Raw genomic sequence first — 20,066 nt, forward strand, 5'->3', positions numbered from 1 at the left:
CCTGCCGCCCCCTCGTAAGCTTGCCTTCTGTTGGAATCCACTCCGTTACCCTTAAGGACCAGCGGTTATCTTGCCTTCGCATTACATGCCCTGCCCAAGCCCATTTTATCCTCTTGATTTTGACTAGGATGTCATTAACCCGCGTTTGTTCTCTCACCCACTCTGCCCGCTTCCGGTCTCTTAACGTTACACCTAACATTTTTCTTTAAATGGTTCGCTATGTTGCCCTTAACTTAAGCTGAACCCTTTTCGTTAGCCTCCGCGTTTATGCCCCGTAGGTGAGTACCGGTAAGATACAGCTGTTGTACACTTTTCTGCTGAGGGATATTGGTAAACTGTCATTCATGATTTGCAAAAGGGTAGCAAAAATAAAAAAAACAGTGCATTAGATTTTCAAATGCCCTCAAGTACAGAGCTATGATACGATGAAGGAACAACACAAAAAACGGTGTTGCGAAATTCTTGTCAAGGCGTGTCAGCAGCACAAGTGTGTTCACTATTTGAAACAAAGTGCCAAATAAACCTACCCTTAAGAGATCTCCCATTTTGGCAGCAGTGATTACTTCTGCAAGCAGACAAAGGGTTAATCGGTTATGCAAAGGCCAACCTGACGCATCAGTGTCAAAGGCTAAGAGATACAATTGCACAGCAAAGCACATGCACTGTGACGCCATGCACGCAAGACCTGCTCATCAAGGATACGAATGCAGCAAGCAGTTTTGTGTTTTCACTCAAGCTCTCTAGTTTCAATATCAACAGCCCGTTGGTCCCTTATTCTTCCCTCAGGATCTTAATTCCTAGTTCTTGTAGGAATTACTATTACCATTGCAGGATTTCCACTGCAGCAAGTTAAATCATCAACCTATGCTTCAAAAGGCATCAGTCGTTATTGTTCTAGTAGAGAGAGTTTATAAAGTATTAAAAGTTCACATTTAAATACTAGAATTTTTTTGCCCAGATAACAGTAGCTTCAAAATCCTAGTACTATACTGAATAACACTTCCATCATTTTTTTAACTAACAAAAGAAATAAACTGCACTCACAGCTGAGTATTGAGCCTTTACTGATGTCTAATCCTGCCTTAACAATACTAGCAGCCCTACCAGCCCTTAACACACAAACACACACAGATGCGAGCACATACACACTACTGAAGGAAGCATGAGCCAACAACCATGCCAAGCGGAGCAAAGGTTACGACTTAGACGAAGCAAATTTTTTGCATGTAATAAACAGACAATGTATAGTCACTGGAAAAATTTTCAGAATACCGCAATCCTCTTCCCACTAACAAATTTGAAAGGCATATATATGGCTGCTGCTGCCCAATGCTCCCAGCATGACAATCGAGCTTGCAGTGCCCTATGTACCGGCCTTGACAACGCCATTATTATAAATCACAAAATAAAGTTCTGCGTAGTTGGCAGAACCAGGTTCAGTGGTATCGTGAACAAACACTCCGAAAAAATTGGAAACAATGATTTTTTGAGACTCGTTTAAGCAGCGCCTTGCATGTGCACAGGTTCTACAGGAGAGTCCAGAGACTCTGAAAGGCCGCTGCTCCATGCATCCATGCAACTTCCCGCCAAATTTTGAGTTAGCCGTTGTCGCAACATTGAACCGCGGCGGCCATTTTTCCCCCAAGACTGGCAGCCCAGGGAAAAGGACTGTGGTACTCTGAAAATTTTTTCCAGCGACTCTAAGAGACGGTGTCTAGCAACACCCTCTACATTTTGTCCACCAAAGTAATATTGCAGATCTGTTGGTTAGAAGACAAACAGTTTAGCAGCACTTTTCACTTTGCCTGCTCTTACTGCAGCAAATACGTACCATGAGACGATGAAGCTGGCTGTTCTCCAGCCTCAGCTCTGAAAAAAAAAAAAATAAAGAAGGGAACTGATGAGGTCAGCCAATAAGAGAAGGAACTCCATAAAGAGAAAGCACAGCGCAGCATTTCATCGCAACTTAAATAACATAAAACGTAAATCTGTCTCATAACGTGGTGGGCTGTCTTTGCCACAAAACATAGAGAATGAACTCCTTAAAGAAAAGACGGCATATACACCGAAGGCTCCATTATACAATTCGTATAATTTCCTTATAAGCCTTGAAGAAATATTCACAAAAAAAAAGGCAAGGGCTCTGTGCCGAATACAATCGATTCTTCAGAGTACTGATAGTACGAATTATTGGATAAACGAACTAAAAGTGACATTAGAAGAAGAAGTGAATTAGAAGAAGGAGGAGTGCTCTGTCCCGTCGTTCCTATTCGTAACATACATGCCCATTCGGGTCACACTCCAAGAGTACAACAACCACAAACTTCAACAGTGTACTTACATCTGTACTTTGCTTTCTTGTGCACTAGTAGGAGCACTGAGGTGAAAACAGAAGAAAAATCATCAGCACTGAGTTCATAGAATATAAGCAAGATTACTATCAAATGTTTTGTGCAATCTGTGAAAAAGTAAAAAATTATACAACGGCAATTATTCCTTCACTCACATACGTATGAAGAAACTAAGAGAATTCCTATCCAATATATAAACAGAAATGCGCAAACAGTGTAATTAAGGGAATTCGAATCGAACATACGAAAAGAAATTCACAAATGTGTTTAAAAACCACACTTGCATTAAAGAATGAACTCTAGTGAGCATAGTGATGTGAGCACCGCACAACTTCATTAATTTATTTCAAATTCACCCCGAGGTATCACGAGCTGAAAGCACGAAAATCCAAATGCTTCCAACACATTAGCTCGCTACGATGCATGCACTCAACAAAGCTACGGTTGATGCTTCACAATTAACTCCTCCTCTCCTACAATGGGAGTTACTTCAGACTTGTCATGGTCACCATGTCACTGCCAGTCAGCCGAAATTCTTCACCCAGGTTTTGACGTCCGCAGAATATGGTCTCACATCTCTCTCGAAGTAAATCAATTATTAGAAAAGCTCTTCGTCGTTGGCTGGCGGCTTCGTACTCCGACGTTCTCAGCACACACGAGGATGGCAGCCAAGGTTGGATACATCAGGCTAGTGGCAGCTCAGCTCTAAGGGACACGCGCTAAAAGGCAGCTGTTGGTTAAAAAGGGGCGACTGGAAGAGCCCGACTGAAGGTTGCGCTGCTCGATGCAGACTTGTGTGTCAATTATAAGCGGTGCGACGCTGCATTACCACTGAAACTGAGGTGCCCCCGATTTTGTGGTGAACCCAGCCATTTACAAATAGCACCCCATATCTTCGAATTGAACAAGCTCGTGCTACCTGCTGGCTTAAATCAGCCGGTAAACTTTACATTACAAATTATGGGACAGCAGAAATCACACAAATTACTGAGGATTTCAGAATAATTACACTCGATTTATCGAGGCTTTTCAGTATATTACACGACCAATTTTTGTTTGGCAATAATAAAATCGACCGCTACTTCCCTGGAACAAAGCTGGTTAAATTTCAGATATTAAAGAGCCAAACAACTTTAGATTTCTGCACCATAACAAACTTTTCTAAAACGCCCTCCTTTTTTTTCTTTCCTCTCCAGATTTGAGGACTCACCTCCACGTTGGAGCCGGTTCCTTAGCTTCAGCTGCTGATGCAGCTGTCGTGCCTTCAGCTAGAGTTGTAGTTGTAGCCAGCACAGGTATCTCGGCACCGTCCTTGGCAGCAGAAGCACTGTTGAAGGCGCCAGTGTCCTCCACTGTGGGTGACGTCAGCGATGGGGGCGGCGGCTCCGGTGCAATCGGCGACTGCTCCGGGTCGAGAATGTACACGCCGTCCTGACCAATGTCCACCACGTAGTGTAGCTGCTCTTGAGCACGGTCGATGCGAAAGAACCTCTCCGCTGTGCATGCTGCACGGGAAGTGAAAAGTGCCGGTCTTATCTCACTACCCAGAGCAGCTAGTTATAAGCCTGGAATATATATATTACCAAGAGCAGCCCGTTTTACAGGACAAACACGATTGGACAAGATCTCTCTCAGAGTGTTTGCAGCAACATGTTTGTTACTAACTAGTCCAAGCTGCTTCAGTAATTCTTAATAATCTGAACTCATTTCCTTTAATGTTCTGAAAAGCTTTAGTTTGAATTAAAGGGCTCTCCTTCACTCAAACTCAGCATCATTAGGACAAATTTTTGGTCCCCTTGAAGCGTGCATTATTGAGAGTTGGCTGTATATTTATGATTGCTCAGATACAAGGGGGCGCTCTTACAGAAGGCTACGAGTGCCTTTTGCGTGAAGTCTTGAGCATGGTGGAAAGTTTGCTTCGGTTGCGTCAAGTCTGCTTCTCAAAACCTATAGAAAGCCACCTTTAAGCAATGATTACAAGGCAAAATGAACAGCAGAGAGCTACGTTTGCTTCAAAAGTTTAAGGTCTACTTCGTTTTAGTTTTCCTGCATACAATTCTTTTTTCCTGATGTTGGTTCAGATTCCAAATGCTTGCTGCTGACACCACAGAAGAAGTACTAGAGAACAAAATAATATGAGGCAGCTGTTGGCAACAATAATTTTATGCCTTGGGATTTAAAACTTAAATTCAGAAAACAAACAGCCAGCCTGGCAACTGCAACTGCAAAAGGCACAATGCCTGAAAAAGGTTAGAAGGATTTCGAAAGGTAGAGGAGACAAGAACGCGGAAAAAAAAAATAGACGTTTCTGGACATGGAGTGGAATCACGTAATATGATTACACTGACGGACTTTCCAAAATCTATCACCAACAGAAGAAAGTGCCATTAAAGTACTAAGTGATTATTGCACATTTTAGAATAAGCAGTTTTCTTGAGCCACATACAATGCTCTGCTAAATGTAACTTTTTTTTTGCAGCTTAGAAGGGTTGAAAATATGGTAAACAGGCTGTGATCACATTTCGAACTATATGCGTATAGGAAATTCGGTGTGTTTAACTTATTCCCAACTTATTCTGTATTTCCAAGGGTTTCTACTGCGAGCTCTCATAAAATACACCTTCATCAGGCTATACGGAAAGAATGGGCGACTAAGCCCAATTTTCACTCGCACTAACTATGACAATGCAGTGCTACTCACAATCAAGGAAGCACCAGTCGGGTGAGAACCTCTTGGATGGTGACAGGTTCTGTGCATCTGGTCCTTCCAGCTAAAAGTGAAAAGGCGAAAAAATTATAAGCATGCATTATATTACACTAAAAGATCAGCCACCCTAAAGAAACAGTATTAAAGAAACCTGAACATTGCTCTGTAGCCTTAACACACTTAATAAGCAGCTTATCTCACTGCATTGAGCTACACAGCAACAGAGTACCGTAAAAACCGGAATATTGGTCGAACTTTTTTTCAATAAACCATGGCGAAAAGTAGGCCCCGTCTTATATACCGGTCATTGGTGGAAAAACTACGGAAGTCTTGCAACAATGGGCGGCTGAAGTCAACAGCTTCCATCACCATCGCCATTAGCAGCAGCGCGGCGTGGCGACGTTGGCGACATTGTGGCACCTCCATTTTGCGCTTCCGTTGTTGCAAAGCTGTTTTGGTTAAAGGCTGCTTTTTCACATTTCGTTTTAAAATGAGCGGAACCCGACGGCAATTCACCATCGCCTTCAAGAAAAACGCGACTGGGTACGCGGAAGCTCACGGCAACCCGGCAGCACAGCGTAAATTTGGAGTATCTGAAAAGAGCATTCGGTACTGGCGGAGGCAGAAGCTGCGTATTACAACTTGCAGCAACCAGAAGAAAGAATCATTCCGTGGGCGGACCGCAGCATATCCAGAATTGGAAGGAAAGGTTGCCGAGTTTGTCGGGGAGCTGCGTGCAAGGATCGCTGCCTGTAACTGCGGAATGCATCCGCGTGAAAGTGGTAGAGATCACGGCACGGAGCGGTGAAAGAAACGAGAGAAAGCGCATGTGTACACATGCGCGTACCTCGCTTGTTTTCGCCGCTCCGTGCCATGATGATAAGGTGCTGACGAAAAAGCGGGTCGATGGGCGCGCGATACTGTTAAAAAATTGGCCGGGTGTACATATGAGCCGCATTTAAATGAAAACAAATACTATCACCATGTGCAACCTATTGAGTCGCATTTGTTTCAAGGTAAGGGTGACTTTCGGTATTTTTTTCATTGAAAAAGATTCTTTTTCATTTTTAGAATTGGTTAGTTGGGGGGTCGACCTATATTCCGGTCTGACCTATAGTCCAGTTTTTACGGTACCATTCAAACAGAGAGTAGTCGAGTCAGCGTATGTCAGCACCATTTCTGTGCAGTAATAAACTGAAAAAAAAAAGGAACTTACAGAACAGAGCTGGTTGATCATCAGCCTGACGTTCTCAAGGTCAGTGTCAGGGTTCACACTCAGGCTTCCAATCGGAATGGCTGCAGTGGAAAAGAATCTCAACATGACAGCTGCTAAAGCACAAAAGTAAAGAATACAAGGGATAGATGGTGAGCTCAAATAGATAAAATGAGAAAATGCAAAGACACCACCAAAGAAAGGACAGAGCCTGCCACAGCAATGGTCTGCAGTGATTTGAATGATATGTACAGTAGAACCTTGGCGATATGAACACAGTTGCTCTGAATTTCGGACTGATATGAATTCATACAATTCCCTGGCTGGAATGCATTGTGCACAATGTGCAGAATTTCTGATGCTCTGAGCACTCTCCCGCGTCATTATGGATGATATGAACTCTGGAGCTACGATCACAGGGTGGAGCACTAAGTGCTGTTTGTACATCGCCACCATTATAATCACTGGTGAGGCAGTACACATCACAAACAGTGAGCGAGGGTGTGCAGCCCGCACATGGTTGACGTCATGAGTGAGTGTGGGCAAACGGCCTACACATCACCAACGTCACGATCGCCAGTCATGCCGTACACATGGCAAGTAGTGAGCTGTAGTCGTGCAGTCATAAATAAATCCTCTCAGCCATAAATAGATCTCCCTGAATGTATTTCCCATGCTTCTGTACACCAATTTTGTTTGTTAATGATAAGAAATTTTGGATCACACGAATATTTTATGCGACCCATGACAATCACATCATAGAGATTCTACTGTATTATACTAGCCAAACTAATCAACACCTTTTCTTACAATGACCGCCAAATGCAAGTACCTACCACTAAACACTTGTCAAAAAAAGTTTGTACATCACATTCATTGTGATAGAGAAAAAGATAACACTGAAGTGTATTGATTCACACTAATACTATTACAGTAGCTGATAAAGCGTAAGGAGTAAGGAGAGAAAAAGGCTTTTAGCAATAACACTCACCTAGGCTTCTTAGTCGGTCTTTGTCGTAATGATAATTCTCGTAATCAGCCATGTTCAGTTTTCGGATGGCAATGGTCAGCTTTTCCAGTGGTAACCTAAACGCAAGGTGACGGCAGAACACCACAAGATGTCATGAAATGCCACAAGCAACACACAAACTTGACACTTGATCTCTCAAATGTGACGAAAGTACTGCAGCCCAGAGTTGACCTCTTCAGCTTTGTGTCACACAGAAATAGCTATCTGAGAAAAGTTTACGTTACAATGCCACAAAATAAAGTTATAGGACAGGGGTTCTCAAGCTGGGTTCCGTGGAACCCTTCCGGTTTCTTGTGTGCTTTTCGGTTCTAAATGCCCATTTTTCTATTAGTTTGATTTGAGACTAATAATACCATATATGCTCACAGAAGGCTGTTTCACTAAAGAGCTGGTCATTATTAATTGAATTGAATTATGCAGCTGACGTCCATGCCTATTAGGCAAGATCAGATGGAAGTTAGGATAGGTGGGGTTCCTCATTACTTTTTAAAAGACAATGGTGTTCCTTGAAATGAAAGATATAGAGAACTGCTGGTGTAGGAGGTCTGCTGGTGCGATTACAACCACACTGCGTGAACAAAGCCTTGAAAGTCTAAATTTAAATATCCAGATGCTTCACGTTAACCCCGTGCCATGAAGCCGCAGCACAGCAATACCAAGAAGAAGTGGACTTACTGGCTTGGCACTTGGTTGTGAATCTGCAAGAGAATGACAAAAAGGAAAGGAAAAAAAGGCAGGGAAAGGAATCAGACAGAAGCTCATCACATAAAAAGAAGCCGTATCTACAGGTGTCAATATGCAGAAGTTGTATGAATGATGCCGCCCTCATCAATCTCATTTCAACGCTTGATTTTTATTCCCAAAATTGATCCCACAAAAGGTGAGAAGAAACCTCTGCATTGACACTGAGCACTGACACTGAGTGCATCAAAACTAGTGAAGCACTCCAGGCAGGTTATTTTGGGGAGACTTGGATAACGAATGCATCAAACCAATGCGGCTGCAATTCGTAACATACTGAACTGAAATAAATGTATTTGAAATTTCTAGCAATCCGTAATTCCATCAACAGTGGACTCTGAGAAGTTCTTAGTTTACAAGTATGCAGGGCTGTGCTTAGCTTCTGACGTCCTAACCAGATGATTCTTTTTGCTCATAGGCGATACAGGAATGATGAATTGGCGTTCCTCTGAGGCATTTATTTTTGCCTGAACACTTCCAGGCCGAACAAGAGATGCAATGCTTGTTGCCATGAAAATGCTGGAAAGGAGTGAGAAAACTAAAAAGCGCAGGCCTTCAGTACTGCGGCGTACTTCTAAGCATCAGTTACAGAAGCTATTATCTCTCAAAAACTTGATAATACAGTCGAACCTCGTTATAACGAAACGGTTTATAACGAAATATCGGATATACTGAAGGAATGAAGACTTCCCTTAGAAGCTCGGTTAACACAGGCTATAAGAAAGTAATCGCTGGGCCCCTTTAACTTCCTTATAACGAGGGTAACTTTTATTTGTAAAAATTACAAGGGGAGGACGGCATTTAAGAATACTTAAGTGTTTTGAATACAAAAGCACTGTTTACATTTTCCCCTTTTTCCTTTCAATTTTTTATTGATTTTTAAATTTCTTCTTTTCCATTCTAATGACACACCTGCTAATTAGCATACAGTCTTAAGACAATGCTTATACTAGGTTCACCTTTGTTTATCAAGAAGAAATGCGGTTTTGTGGCCTGTGGGTCGCCTCGCAATCTGAAAGCCCTGGGTTCAATTCCCTGCACCTATTTTATATTTCTCTGATACCATAGTGATGTCATCTGAGATTTTTGGGACCACCGCTGCTGGTCAATGCCGAAGCCAGGCTTTGCTGCCGATCAGCCATATAATGCTTTCGCATTAAAAAAGGCCATTCTTGCTCCAAATCATGAGTAATTTACCGTGGCTCTCTAACCAGCGCACATGACATCTTGATCATTTTGTAGAAGAAATTGCTGTGCTAAAACACTAGTGGATGAAAACTTGTGTAAAAACACCACCGCAAAATTTACAGTCCACGTATAAAAACTACAGTGCACTAAAACCTATCTTTTTTTTTTGTGAAGGGTATGGCATGATTAAAAATTGGCAGCCAAGACCAGCATTGAGTCTAATAAACAGCGTACAGTCGGGGACAAAAGTCTGTAGGCCACGTGTTACTCAAAAGAAGCCGACAGCTGTATTATTAGTAGTCGGCTGGAAGCCATACTTCTGGAGCTGAAAGAACAAAGTTTTGAGTTTCACCTCCACAAGTGTTGTCCCCAGCTGCTGGCAAATAGGAGAGCTATTGGCGTCGTTTGAGGAACACGTGGTCCACAGACTTTTGTCCCCGACTGTACATGTAGCTAATCTCTCCAATTAATATTTAATATACAGTATAGTGTAATAATGTAGGCATCTAGTTTAGTATACTACATTTACCCAAATGTACTGTGGCCCCAGTCCTAATGCAAGGGTTGATTTTGCACCCCTGTTACATCAGGGTAAACGCATCTAACGCAAATAGCTGCTGTCCCCTAGCTGAATCCAAAGCCAAAGCTGAGTCACAAAGCCGAAGCCGAGAGGTGCCCACCTTGGTCTTGGCGACCATGCAGGCCTTGTTGCGCATGCGAAGCTCGATTAACGACGGCAGTAGGCGGCAGGGCTCCCCATCCACTTGCACTGGGATGGTCTTGCTTGTCACAACACGGGCACTGCGGCACTGACACAGACACGTGCCATGCCCGCCGGCCTGGAGGAAAGGCTGCACGGGCAAGGGAAGGCAGGAAACCTTTCACCTCCATGTACACAGAGGGGTGGAAAGTGGCTAAAGAGAGCCGCATGCAAAAGGGTCAATTCTGTCCCAACTTCCGTCGCACTATGCCCGCAGTGAGGCAAAGTCCTCTTTCATATCTCCGCTTTCTTTCTGATACAATTTGATTGCGGTATCACAGACACAATCGTTTCTTCTGTTCCTATGAGAGAAGCCTCGACATGCTCATGTGCTAGCTGGTCACGACTTCGCCTCGAAATTTTTGTTCTTACTGTCAAATGTTGGCATAGTTTATGACGCACAACCAAAGGGCATGCACCGCTGTGTAAGGGTAAGTTAGACCATTTTCCTTTCTTTATCGAAAGCTGGGGCCAATGTATGAATGAACGATTAAGGGAGAACCAACTTTCGATAAGGAACGAAAAAGGGTCTAACTTACCCTAACACAGTGGCACATGCCTTCCGGCTATGCATCATAATTCATGCCGACCTACGATAAAAAAAGAGGCTTTTTTTATACGAACAGAAGAGACAACTGTGTCTGTGATACCCTGATCAAATTGTATCAGTAAGAAAGTAGATTTTTGTCACGTGCTTAGTCAGTGATTTAGCAGACATGAAGACATAAATACAGGTGTTCTGAATAAAATCAGTCGCAAGTCTGCAACTGGCCTTGTGCTCTTCATGTCCATGTTTCTGTTGCGCACTACCTTGTTTAACAATGCGCCGTATGTTTAATAAAGTACATGCACTCTTGACCAACACAAGTGATTCAAGCATAGCAGTACGCTGGTCACAGACGCACCATCTGGTAGATGGTGAGGCCAATCACTTCGATGAGACCGTCGTCAGTCTGTGGCATTTCAAATGCTGTTCCCGGGTTTCCCCAAGGCCTCGTTCCACCGCCATAGCTGCAGCGAAAGACCCCAGGACATAGTTTCAGCAATTGCATGAGCAATTAACTGCATTGCACTTTGCCACAGCATGCTGATCTTCTAAAAAAAAAAAGCAGTGAATTATATGTGCTTTCTCTCATTTGCACGATCAGTAAACAAAATGACAGCACCACAAAAACATTAAAAAAAGCTAAAAGCCACAGATGCTGGTTCGACCCTTAAACAGGTTGTACGAGCGTTAAGCCTAACAAATACAGGATGTCTTCAGTTGAGGTTTTAGGGCAGTCTGCTGCAGTACATTTCTCATAGTCGAACAGCCCAGGGCACATAAGAGCTTAATAAAAAGCCGCAAAATCCCAAGTGGCAGATTACGACTCCTGACAAAAATAAAAACCACACACTGTAGTTTCTGCGATGTCTGCTGAACAGGCTTAAGGACAGAACAGTACCTCACCTGGGAATGTTGAGGAAGAGAATGGAGTGCACCTTGTGTTCTCGCAACTTTCCCGTGTAATCTTGGCCATCACACTGTGAAGCAAGAGGGGAACAGAACAAAGAAACTGAACTTTCATGCTCCCTTCAAGAGTTAAGGCCATAAACAGAACGCCCTCTCTCCCTAGCGCCACCATCCATTGCAGATTGTAGAACCATTACCATTTCCCAGAACATATGCTATCACAATGGCATAATCGACTGCTATCAGCATTATTAGTCTAGTATTAGCTGCCTCACCACCAATGCGCTAGAACAAAAGGCTGGTGTTTCTTTGCAAGTAAAATCTGTCAAAGATGTGCTTTACTAAATGGAGAGAAACTGTGTTCACGACCACTGATTAGACTGCCAAAGCACAGGCGAACACTGGATATCGATCCATCAAGTTGGACCTACAGAGTCATTTTGCCAATGCTGACTGAAGCCCCGCACAGTATACAGGCACAGACGAGTTCTGAAACAAATTTCGAGCAGAGTTTTTCTGGGCAATACCAGCAAAAAAACCCTTTCCGTACCTAAAAAAAAAAAAAAGAACCGACAATAACTGAGCATTGTTAGTACTACCCAAATGACATGATCGCAAAGATACCTTATATAAGAACACAATTTTAAATGAGGTGCCCACCCAAAACTTGAGGAAGGTATCCTGATGTGGTTAAAGCCATGATTGCCAAACAAGTACCGTGTCCGGTGACGTTTTAAAGAAAAAGGCAGAAACCCTGGTGCTTCTGATGAACATTGATGGCTGTAAATTCAGTGATGCCTGGGTACAAAATTTTAAGAAGAGAAACGACTTGAGCTTCAAAAAGATGTGTGGTGAAAGTGCCACTGTTGTGGTGAAGTGGTTGTGTGGTGAAAGAGATGGCTGTTGAAAGTTATTGCTGTGGTAGGGTACAGTCATTGCTCCAGCAGTTTGCACCGGAAGTCATGTTCAACTGCGACGAAACTGGGCTGTCTTATAAGTTGCTACCCAAAAAAACCCTTGCGTTTGCTGGGGACCCTTGCCACAGTGGCAGGCACAGCAAGGAATGGCTGGCCACCTTCGTCGGCAGCAACATGCTGGGACCAAAAAGCTTCCGATGTTTTTTATCGAAAAATCAAAGAATCTGAGATGCTTTCCAGTGTTCCAGTGCTGTACGAACGCAACAAGAAGGTGTGGATAAGCAAAAGCTTTTTGAAGAATACATTTGAAAGGTGGACAGGAAGTTCGAGTGCCAAGGACGCAAAGTTCTAATGCTAGTGGACAACTGCACAACACATGGCCAAGTCAAGGACCTCAAATCTATGCAACTGAAATTCCTGCTGCCAAACACGACATCACTCCTACAGCCGATGGACCAAGGGATTATCTGGATTCTCAAGCAGCTCTATAGGTCACGTGTGCTTGGCCGCACGTTACAGTGGCAAGAGCTACAATGTTGACTTGATGTCTGCACTTGGCATGCTTTTCAGACGCATGGAAGGTGGTGACCAAGAACACAATCCAGAAGAGACTTTGCTGCCAACTAACTCTGAACTAACGTGAGCCCTCATGGTGCTTTCTGTTGTTTACAACGAGAACGTCACCCACGCTGACGTGCAAGCTGACCTGTTGGTATGGCAATGTAGCACCCCGCAGAAACAGATTGACAAGGTTTTCAAGATGCTTGCTATATAAAGTAAGGTTTTTTGTGTGTGAATTCGTTTTGCCGGACTGCCCAATTTTCCGGACACTATCTCGGCCCCTTGAAGAACAAAATATCGGTCAGCAACTGTATAACGCGAATGTTTGAGCATTGTCTGTGGTGTGAGAGAACGAAGAACCTTTCAGAAACACGCTGTACTGATACTGAGCCTGCAGCATCTTGGCATGCTACCAAGTTCACCGAGCATGCCACTGCTGTCGCCATTCTTCTCAAGGCATAAACAAGCCGTGCCGTTCCTGGTGCGCTGCCAAGATCTGGGCTGCGTGACCACGCCAACAATGGCACAAAATTGAGGAAGAAGAGCTAACGCACCAAAAAACAAATCTAGGAACACCTGCTTACCTCCAGGGTGACATAGTTGCAGAGGTCCTTCCACTTCCGTTGAAGGAGATCCTTGCCTCCTGCCTGGCCGTAAAACATTTTGTTCTTTAGCCGGCTGTTGAACCGCTCGGGGTGAGCTTCTGCATTGAGACAAGACGGAGGAATAAAAATGCAGCGAAATAATTTAGTAAGACCGCATGTGCTAATTGAAATGTACAAATCAAAACTTCAGCGAAGCTACCTCAATACAAATGGACATGCGAAAAGTGGCAAGCAGACTTGACAAGTATGAACCATAGATTACTTTCAACTAAGCAGCTACTGAGAACTGGTCATCAGAATGAGATAGTGAGCAGTTTTGAGCATGGTGGCCTGAGTAGGTGAGTGGCTGATATAAACAGAAATTATGTAAATCCACTAGTGGTGGAGCAAATGTACAAAGAACAATGCGAACAAATGCCTGAACAAAAGTGACAAACAAATGCCCAAGTAAGGACTGAACAAACATATGTGACTGGTGAAAAGCAGCTTTAGCTTTTCCAGGTGACTGAAAGAAGTAGCACTACTTGTGTGGTTCACACCACTAACCCTCCCCGACTGACCGCAATGCTCCAATAAAAGAAAATTTGTGTGCGACCCAAAGTTTCCGAATTTCCTTGAAGACTTTTGTCCTATTGTTTAGCTATTGCTAAGCAACACTTTTTTTTTTCTTGAAAGGTGGAACACTCAAAAACAACCATGCAGCCAAGATCGAAGATTGTGATAAAGAACTCCTGCCTAAAATCATAAGTGGCATGAGTTCTTCGCAAGCACCCCAAAGAATATGGTCCAAGCTTATTTACTGCAAGTTTTTCTGAAGAAAGCGACAGCAGATTTAAGATTTAAGCTATAAAAGGCAATGACTAATTTTAAAAGGCAACAAGTTAATTTAATTTAAAAGCTATAAAATTTCAATTTCTTACATCTAAATTTATATTTAACATTTAGTTTTTTATAGTTTGTCTGTAAACTTTAGAAAATTTTGAAAAAAACTTTAAAACACTATACAGACTAGCCTTGTCCAATGTTTTAGATAAAATTAACATTCACGTGCTTTTCCTTTCCCCAAGAACATGCAATGCGATGCATGGTTAGGTGTAGAACCATTTATATTTGCGCAATAAAAAATTTTGAGTGGTCACTTTTTTTTTGAAGCACATCCAATTTGCCATTATATTAAAATTTCAACACAACAGTGATTACTTTTGCTTTTTTGAAATTCACTCCTGTGTATTTTTCTACCACTTGTGCCAATTAAAAATTCACTTATATCACATTTCCTTACACCTAGGTTTAGCATTATACAAGTATACTTTCCTTATTAGCTCAAATAGGTTAGGGCCCACAAAGCATCAAGAATAGATATACAAATTCTAGCCTCATTTTAACTAAACGGTTTATAACGAAATAATGAAAATAACAAAGGAGTGACGATTCCCCTTGAACGCTCGGTCAACACGGGCTATAACAAAGCTACGGCTATAACAAAGCTACGGCTATAACAAAGCAATCGCCGGGCTCCTTCAACTTTGTTATAAAGAGGTTCAACTGCATAAACAAGTGCAGCTTAAGGTCAGCAGAATCATTATAAGAAATTCATTTAGTATTTAGAGTAATTATTTTGGCTAGGCTATTCCCACTGAGTAAAGGTAATTCTGCTCCAATAGGACCACACACACCTACTTCGAGAAAAAATAAACTGTCATGCATCTATCAAGAGAAGGCTTGAGCTCACCGCGTGCTTCGTGAAACTCCAAGGCAATGTGGGCATCCACACCAATAGAGAAATAATTATTCACAACATTTAAAGGCACAATCTCTTTGCCTTCTTCGCACTGCGAGATGTCCACCTCTGGGTTTCTATTTACAATTAGGTCCCACCTGCAAGCAGAAAAAGTCGATGGGTGAACATTCTCACCCCTCCCAAAAAAATATCAGTGCACAAATATTTTTAAACAAATTGCCCGCCTAGGCCAGGGTTTACAAACCTGATTTAATAGACACGTTTTTGTTTGGGCGATCAGGATGGGAGACGAGCAATTTCACAATGCGCCACACTCGTAACTAAGTGACAAAGCATAACTAGGTCAGACTGCCAAAACCTCCCAATCTAATAAATACATTTTTGTTCCATAGTAGGCCACTGTTTGCCTCATGCAACAAAATTTTCATTTCAACAATATGCTTTTGGTTCTCATCAACTTTTCCGCAATACAGTCGAACCCGGATATATTGAATCCGCATATTTTGAATTACTGGCTATATCGAACACAAAGATTATCCCCTTAGAAACACTATGTAAAAGTATACGACAGTTGCGTAGTATATCGAACTCCAGTTCCGCCGGCCATTCGATATTTCGAATGCCGCGCTCGGCCCCTGGGAGGCGCGCTTTCCCCAGACATTCGCGTCCCCGGTCGCACAACGCGTGGCACGGAGGCGAGCGGCGACGTTTGCAAGCCATGCCTCCTCGGGATAGAGAGAAAAACTGGTCATAAGTGAAGGCAACGCCTCCTCACTAGTGAGGGAGGCGAGAGAATTGAATAGAGCCACGCGTGGCCCCACAACAGAGCGCGTGCACAAGCCGCCGAAGCCGTTCGTAGAGGCCATGAACCAGGCGGTGGTTGCGCCTGCAGCGCCACACCACTGGCACAACTACCATCAACGGCACATTTCTACTGAGTTTTCTCCCTCTCTCTCCTTCATTTCCCTTTGTACCTCCTCGACCAATGCCAGTCGACTCCGTCTGTGCGGGGCCTGCCTCATTTTTCTTGTGCATGTCTTTGTTTCAATGTGCTGACTGTAGTGTGCATGACTGCTGTCATCTAGTGAGCTATGGCATCTACGGATGTATAAAAGAAAGAATCTGGACTCTGCAACAAAGCTTAAGGTGATCCGGCGCGTTGAAAATGGCGAAAAGAAGTCCTCCATGGCACATGCATTCGGCATTCCGAGGAGCACTCTAACTAGACTGGTTAAAAAACAAGCAGGACATCAAGCTCAAAGCAGGTGTGCAAAGCCGCTCGGGAGCATGTCGTGCATGCCCTGCTGCTTTTGACAAAGTTGAGAAGGCGCTGTAGGCACCGTTTCTCGAAGTCCGAGCGAAAAATATCCTTGTGGATGGCCCCATGTTAATGGAGAAGGCAAAATGGTCTGCCACGACTCTTGGCAAAGAGAACTTTTGCGGTGGCACTGGGTGGCTGCAACGATTTAAAAACCGCCACGGCATTGTGGGAAAAGCCATTTCAGGCGAAAGTGGGGCTGTCAGCAGCCAGGAGATGCAGCAGTGGCTTTCAGAGGAGTGGCTGAAGATCGCTGCAAAGTTTTCGCCTGCCGAAGTATTCAGCGCAGAGGAGGCTGGTCTCTTTTGGCAAATGCTGCCGAAAAAGACATTCGATCTCCATGGGAGCTCATGTCAAAGCAGGAAAACGAGCAAAGTGCGTGTTACGGTTCTGCTTGCGGCAAACCTGGATGGCTCGTGCAAGCTGCGTCCGTTTATTATCGGAAAGAGCACGTCACCGCTGCTTCAAGAATTGCAAGCAGCTTCCCGTCCGCAATGGCTGTAATAGAAAGGCCTGGATGACACGCCAACTTTTTGTTGAATGGCTGCAGGCTTGGGATGCCGAGTTGGGCAGGTCGGGTCGCCGAGTATGCCTCCTTTTAGACAACTGCTCGGCCCATCAAACGATTTGCAAGCTGCAGAACATTGAACTCAAGTTTCTGCTGCCAAACACCATAGCGAGACTGCAGCCCATGGACCGGAGCATCATAAAGGCTTTCAAGGTAGGCTACAGAAGGCGACTTGTTCAGCGACTCCTTATAAACCTCCACATGGGAACTGATCTGAAGATTGACCTGCTCGGTGCCATGCAGATGATTACCGGCGCTTGAAACGACGTAAACAGGCCACGGTAGCCAACTGTTTTGGCAAGGCAGGCCTTGAAGTGGCTGGAGATGAATGTCCTGAAGCTTTGGATGACAATGTTGAATGCTTGGAGGACGCATATCGTGACTTGTCCCATTTCCCGGCATCATCTCGTTGGAACTTACCATTGAGGATTTCATCAATGCTGACAGCAAAGTTCAGGCTGTAGCTGACCTCGCTCATGAGGACATCGTGGCCGAATAGCTGAGCCAAAGAAGGTGATTCCGACAACGATGAGGACAACTGTGTTTCAGAAGAGATGCGCCCGTGCACAGCCACTGAACTGGCATCAGCGTTCAGCCTCATTCGGCGTTGTTGAGGCGAAATGGAAGGTACCAGGCTGTCGCACCTGGACAGTCTCGAGAAGATCGAGACTCGTGTTTTCAACCTCATTAATCACAGCAAAAAGCAGTCGAAAATTAGCGATTTTTTTTTCACGAAATAAAGTGCTTTCACGTTGTGTGCCTGGACTTTGCGGTTCATGACTATTGCGATCGGTAAGCCACAAGTTGTCATGATCTCGAGTGCGTATTAAGCCTTTACCTGTATATCAAATTTTCGCTATATTGAACTATTTTCTGATCCCCTTAGAATTCGATATATCCGGGTTCGACTGTATAACTTTAAACATTCGAGTTTACTAGATATCCATAAACTTCAAAATATGCAATGTTAAGTGAGACAAAAGCATATGCGAAGCCACATAAAGGACATTTATAAGTGCATGAATGTTAATTTACATGGTTGCTATAGAGCACTGACCACAAATGTTTCCGCCTGTTTTTGCAGAGTCCCCAACCAAAGTGCACGACTCACCTGTCCAGCTGAACAATGTCTCCATTCTGAACATCTTGGAGTATCTTTGAGATGGGTTCATCTGTGTAGCCCTGCCACAAAAAGAAGGCAATTTTACAAACTGACAATTCAATAAAATTGAAATTCTTTCAAGGTAGCCATAAGCAAAGCTGCTTTCTTGATTTGACAAGACAGTTTGAAACTTCTCAGACCATCATTAGATTGACATTGAGAAGTTTACTGGAGTTTTATTTACTGAGATGCAAGAACACAGTTGTCACAATAGTCTTGTGCAAAACACCAGTGCTGCACTAGGGCACAGTGTTCAGCAGGAAAAGCACATTGCAGTATAACTCACACAAAAATGCACATTTAATGAACTCCAAGAAAGCCTACTGAATGCAACACAGCCGCTACAGAATGTAAACAAAAATTCTCATAGAACAGACCTCCATCTCTTCGGCTAATGCTTTTCACAAAGGGGTCACTTGAATACAACAAAAATCTTTAGAAAGTCAACAAATATTCTCATAAAAGTCACTCTTCCACTGAAAGAAGGATGTAATTATTCATTAGCATTAACTCTAGCGTAGTCATGCAGCTTTCACAGAAACTTCAGCTTAAAACAGATTTGTCCTCATCAGTGGATAGAACCAAGGACCACTGCTTTCAGGGCAGCTGCACTACCAACTAAGCTAATTGGATGGCTAGCAGATGGCAGGGTTAGCCTGAATTGATGAGCGGCTTGAAGCAGAAATAGCACTGGTCCAATGAGTTCAGGGAAAGGCTTCCAGTTACTGGCTAATGATCTTCTCAAAAGAAAGCCTGCTGAACACAACAGAAGTCTATAGGATGTCCTCAGATATCTTCAAAGCAATCAGCCTACTCCTTATCAGTCAATGCTCGTCTCAAAAGAAAATCCACAGCCCTCAACAAAAAGTCAACAAAGATGATAGCAAAATTGCCTTTCCACTTATCAGCTAATGGGCATTGGACGTAAACCGCAAAAAACGTCTAGAATGACAACACAAAATTGGACATGACAAAACAATAGAATTGCAATAAAGACGTTCACAAGCATTGGCCTTACCCCTCCCCAGCCAAGTGCACGTGCCAGGTCATTGCCAGTGCCCAGGGGCAAGACTGCAACTGGCGGTGGGGGCATGATGCCAATCTCATCGATCACCGACAGGATCCAGCCTGCCGTGCCATCGCCCCCGCATGCCAGAATCCGCAGGTTGTTCACCTTGCGGTACAGCTCCAGCCTGCACACATGGAGACCACTCTCATCACTGCTATCACCGCTCGACGACGAAAAGTCCCCGTCTTTGCATTATGCAGAGACAGCAACAAAATTCATAAAAGGAGTAGCATGATTAAGTGAGTAGCATATCACTCAATCACCATTTGATCATGCAATGTACTACACACTCATGCTACACACTGAGAGTGACAAAATTTACATCAAGGACTAGCCCTTGATGTGGCTACAAAATTAGCTGCACTCCAAACCATCAAACCTTGATATAAAGTTGTACTGTTCGGTAGCATTTGCACTCAAGCTGATCTCAGCCTGCAACATCAAACTTCTTTTATTCCATTTCTTCTTGCGCATTTCATTTGGTTAGTGTAAATTTCACTGTGTAACCCTAAGCCTCTTGTTTAAGCTTTTAACAAAGCAAACTCGCAGCTCCTTCCAACAGTGCGCTGCAACTAGCTGCGATTTATTTGCTTCAGGTGAATTTAGCATCCTTGAACATGTCGCACATAGGGTGGTTTTTAATTCCAGCTAGGAAACGCTGTAAATAATATTTTACGGAACA

The 20,066-nt window shown here is 43.5% G+C and overlaps 1 protein-coding gene across 8 annotated transcripts in view; it reads right to left on the reverse strand.

Moving 5' to 3' along the window:
• rdgA (retinal degeneration A) overlaps positions 1 to 20,066 on the reverse strand; it is a 499,400-nt gene that overhangs the window by 11,128 nt on the left and 468,206 nt on the right. For 7 of the 8 annotated variants that reach the window (XM_077637013.1, XM_077637009.1, XM_077637008.1 and 4 more), the window contains exons 11-25: positions 19,334 to 19,508; positions 18,265 to 18,335; positions 15,259 to 15,404; positions 13,506 to 13,624; positions 11,441 to 11,514; positions 10,896 to 11,001; positions 9,911 to 10,081; positions 7,977 to 7,999; positions 7,263 to 7,357; positions 6,275 to 6,354; positions 5,053 to 5,122; positions 3,562 to 3,856; positions 2,342 to 2,377; positions 1,832 to 1,869; positions 528 to 565 (exon numbers count right to left, since the gene is read on the reverse strand). In XM_077637013.1, coding sequence (XP_077493139.1) covers positions 528 to 565; positions 1,832 to 1,869; positions 2,342 to 2,377; positions 3,562 to 3,856; positions 5,053 to 5,122; positions 6,275 to 6,354; positions 7,263 to 7,357; positions 7,977 to 7,999; positions 9,911 to 10,081; positions 10,896 to 11,001; positions 11,441 to 11,514; positions 13,506 to 13,624; positions 15,259 to 15,404; positions 18,265 to 18,335; positions 19,334 to 19,508 — 1,537 coding nt within the window. The remainder of the gene's footprint in view (positions 1 to 527; positions 566 to 1,831; positions 1,870 to 2,341; positions 2,378 to 3,561; positions 3,857 to 5,052; positions 5,123 to 6,274; positions 6,355 to 7,262; positions 7,358 to 7,976; positions 8,000 to 9,910; positions 10,082 to 10,895; positions 11,002 to 11,440; positions 11,515 to 13,505; positions 13,625 to 15,258; positions 15,405 to 18,264; positions 18,336 to 19,333; positions 19,509 to 20,066) is intronic. The other variant, XR_013308444.1, reaches the window with a different exon arrangement.

The sequence above is a fragment of the Amblyomma americanum genome, chromosome 9 (assembly GCF_052857255.1).
Source record: "Amblyomma americanum isolate KBUSLIRL-KWMA chromosome 9, ASM5285725v1, whole genome shotgun sequence".
In the NCBI taxonomy this organism is placed as follows: Eukaryota; Metazoa; Arthropoda; class Arachnida; order Ixodida; family Ixodidae; genus Amblyomma; species Amblyomma americanum.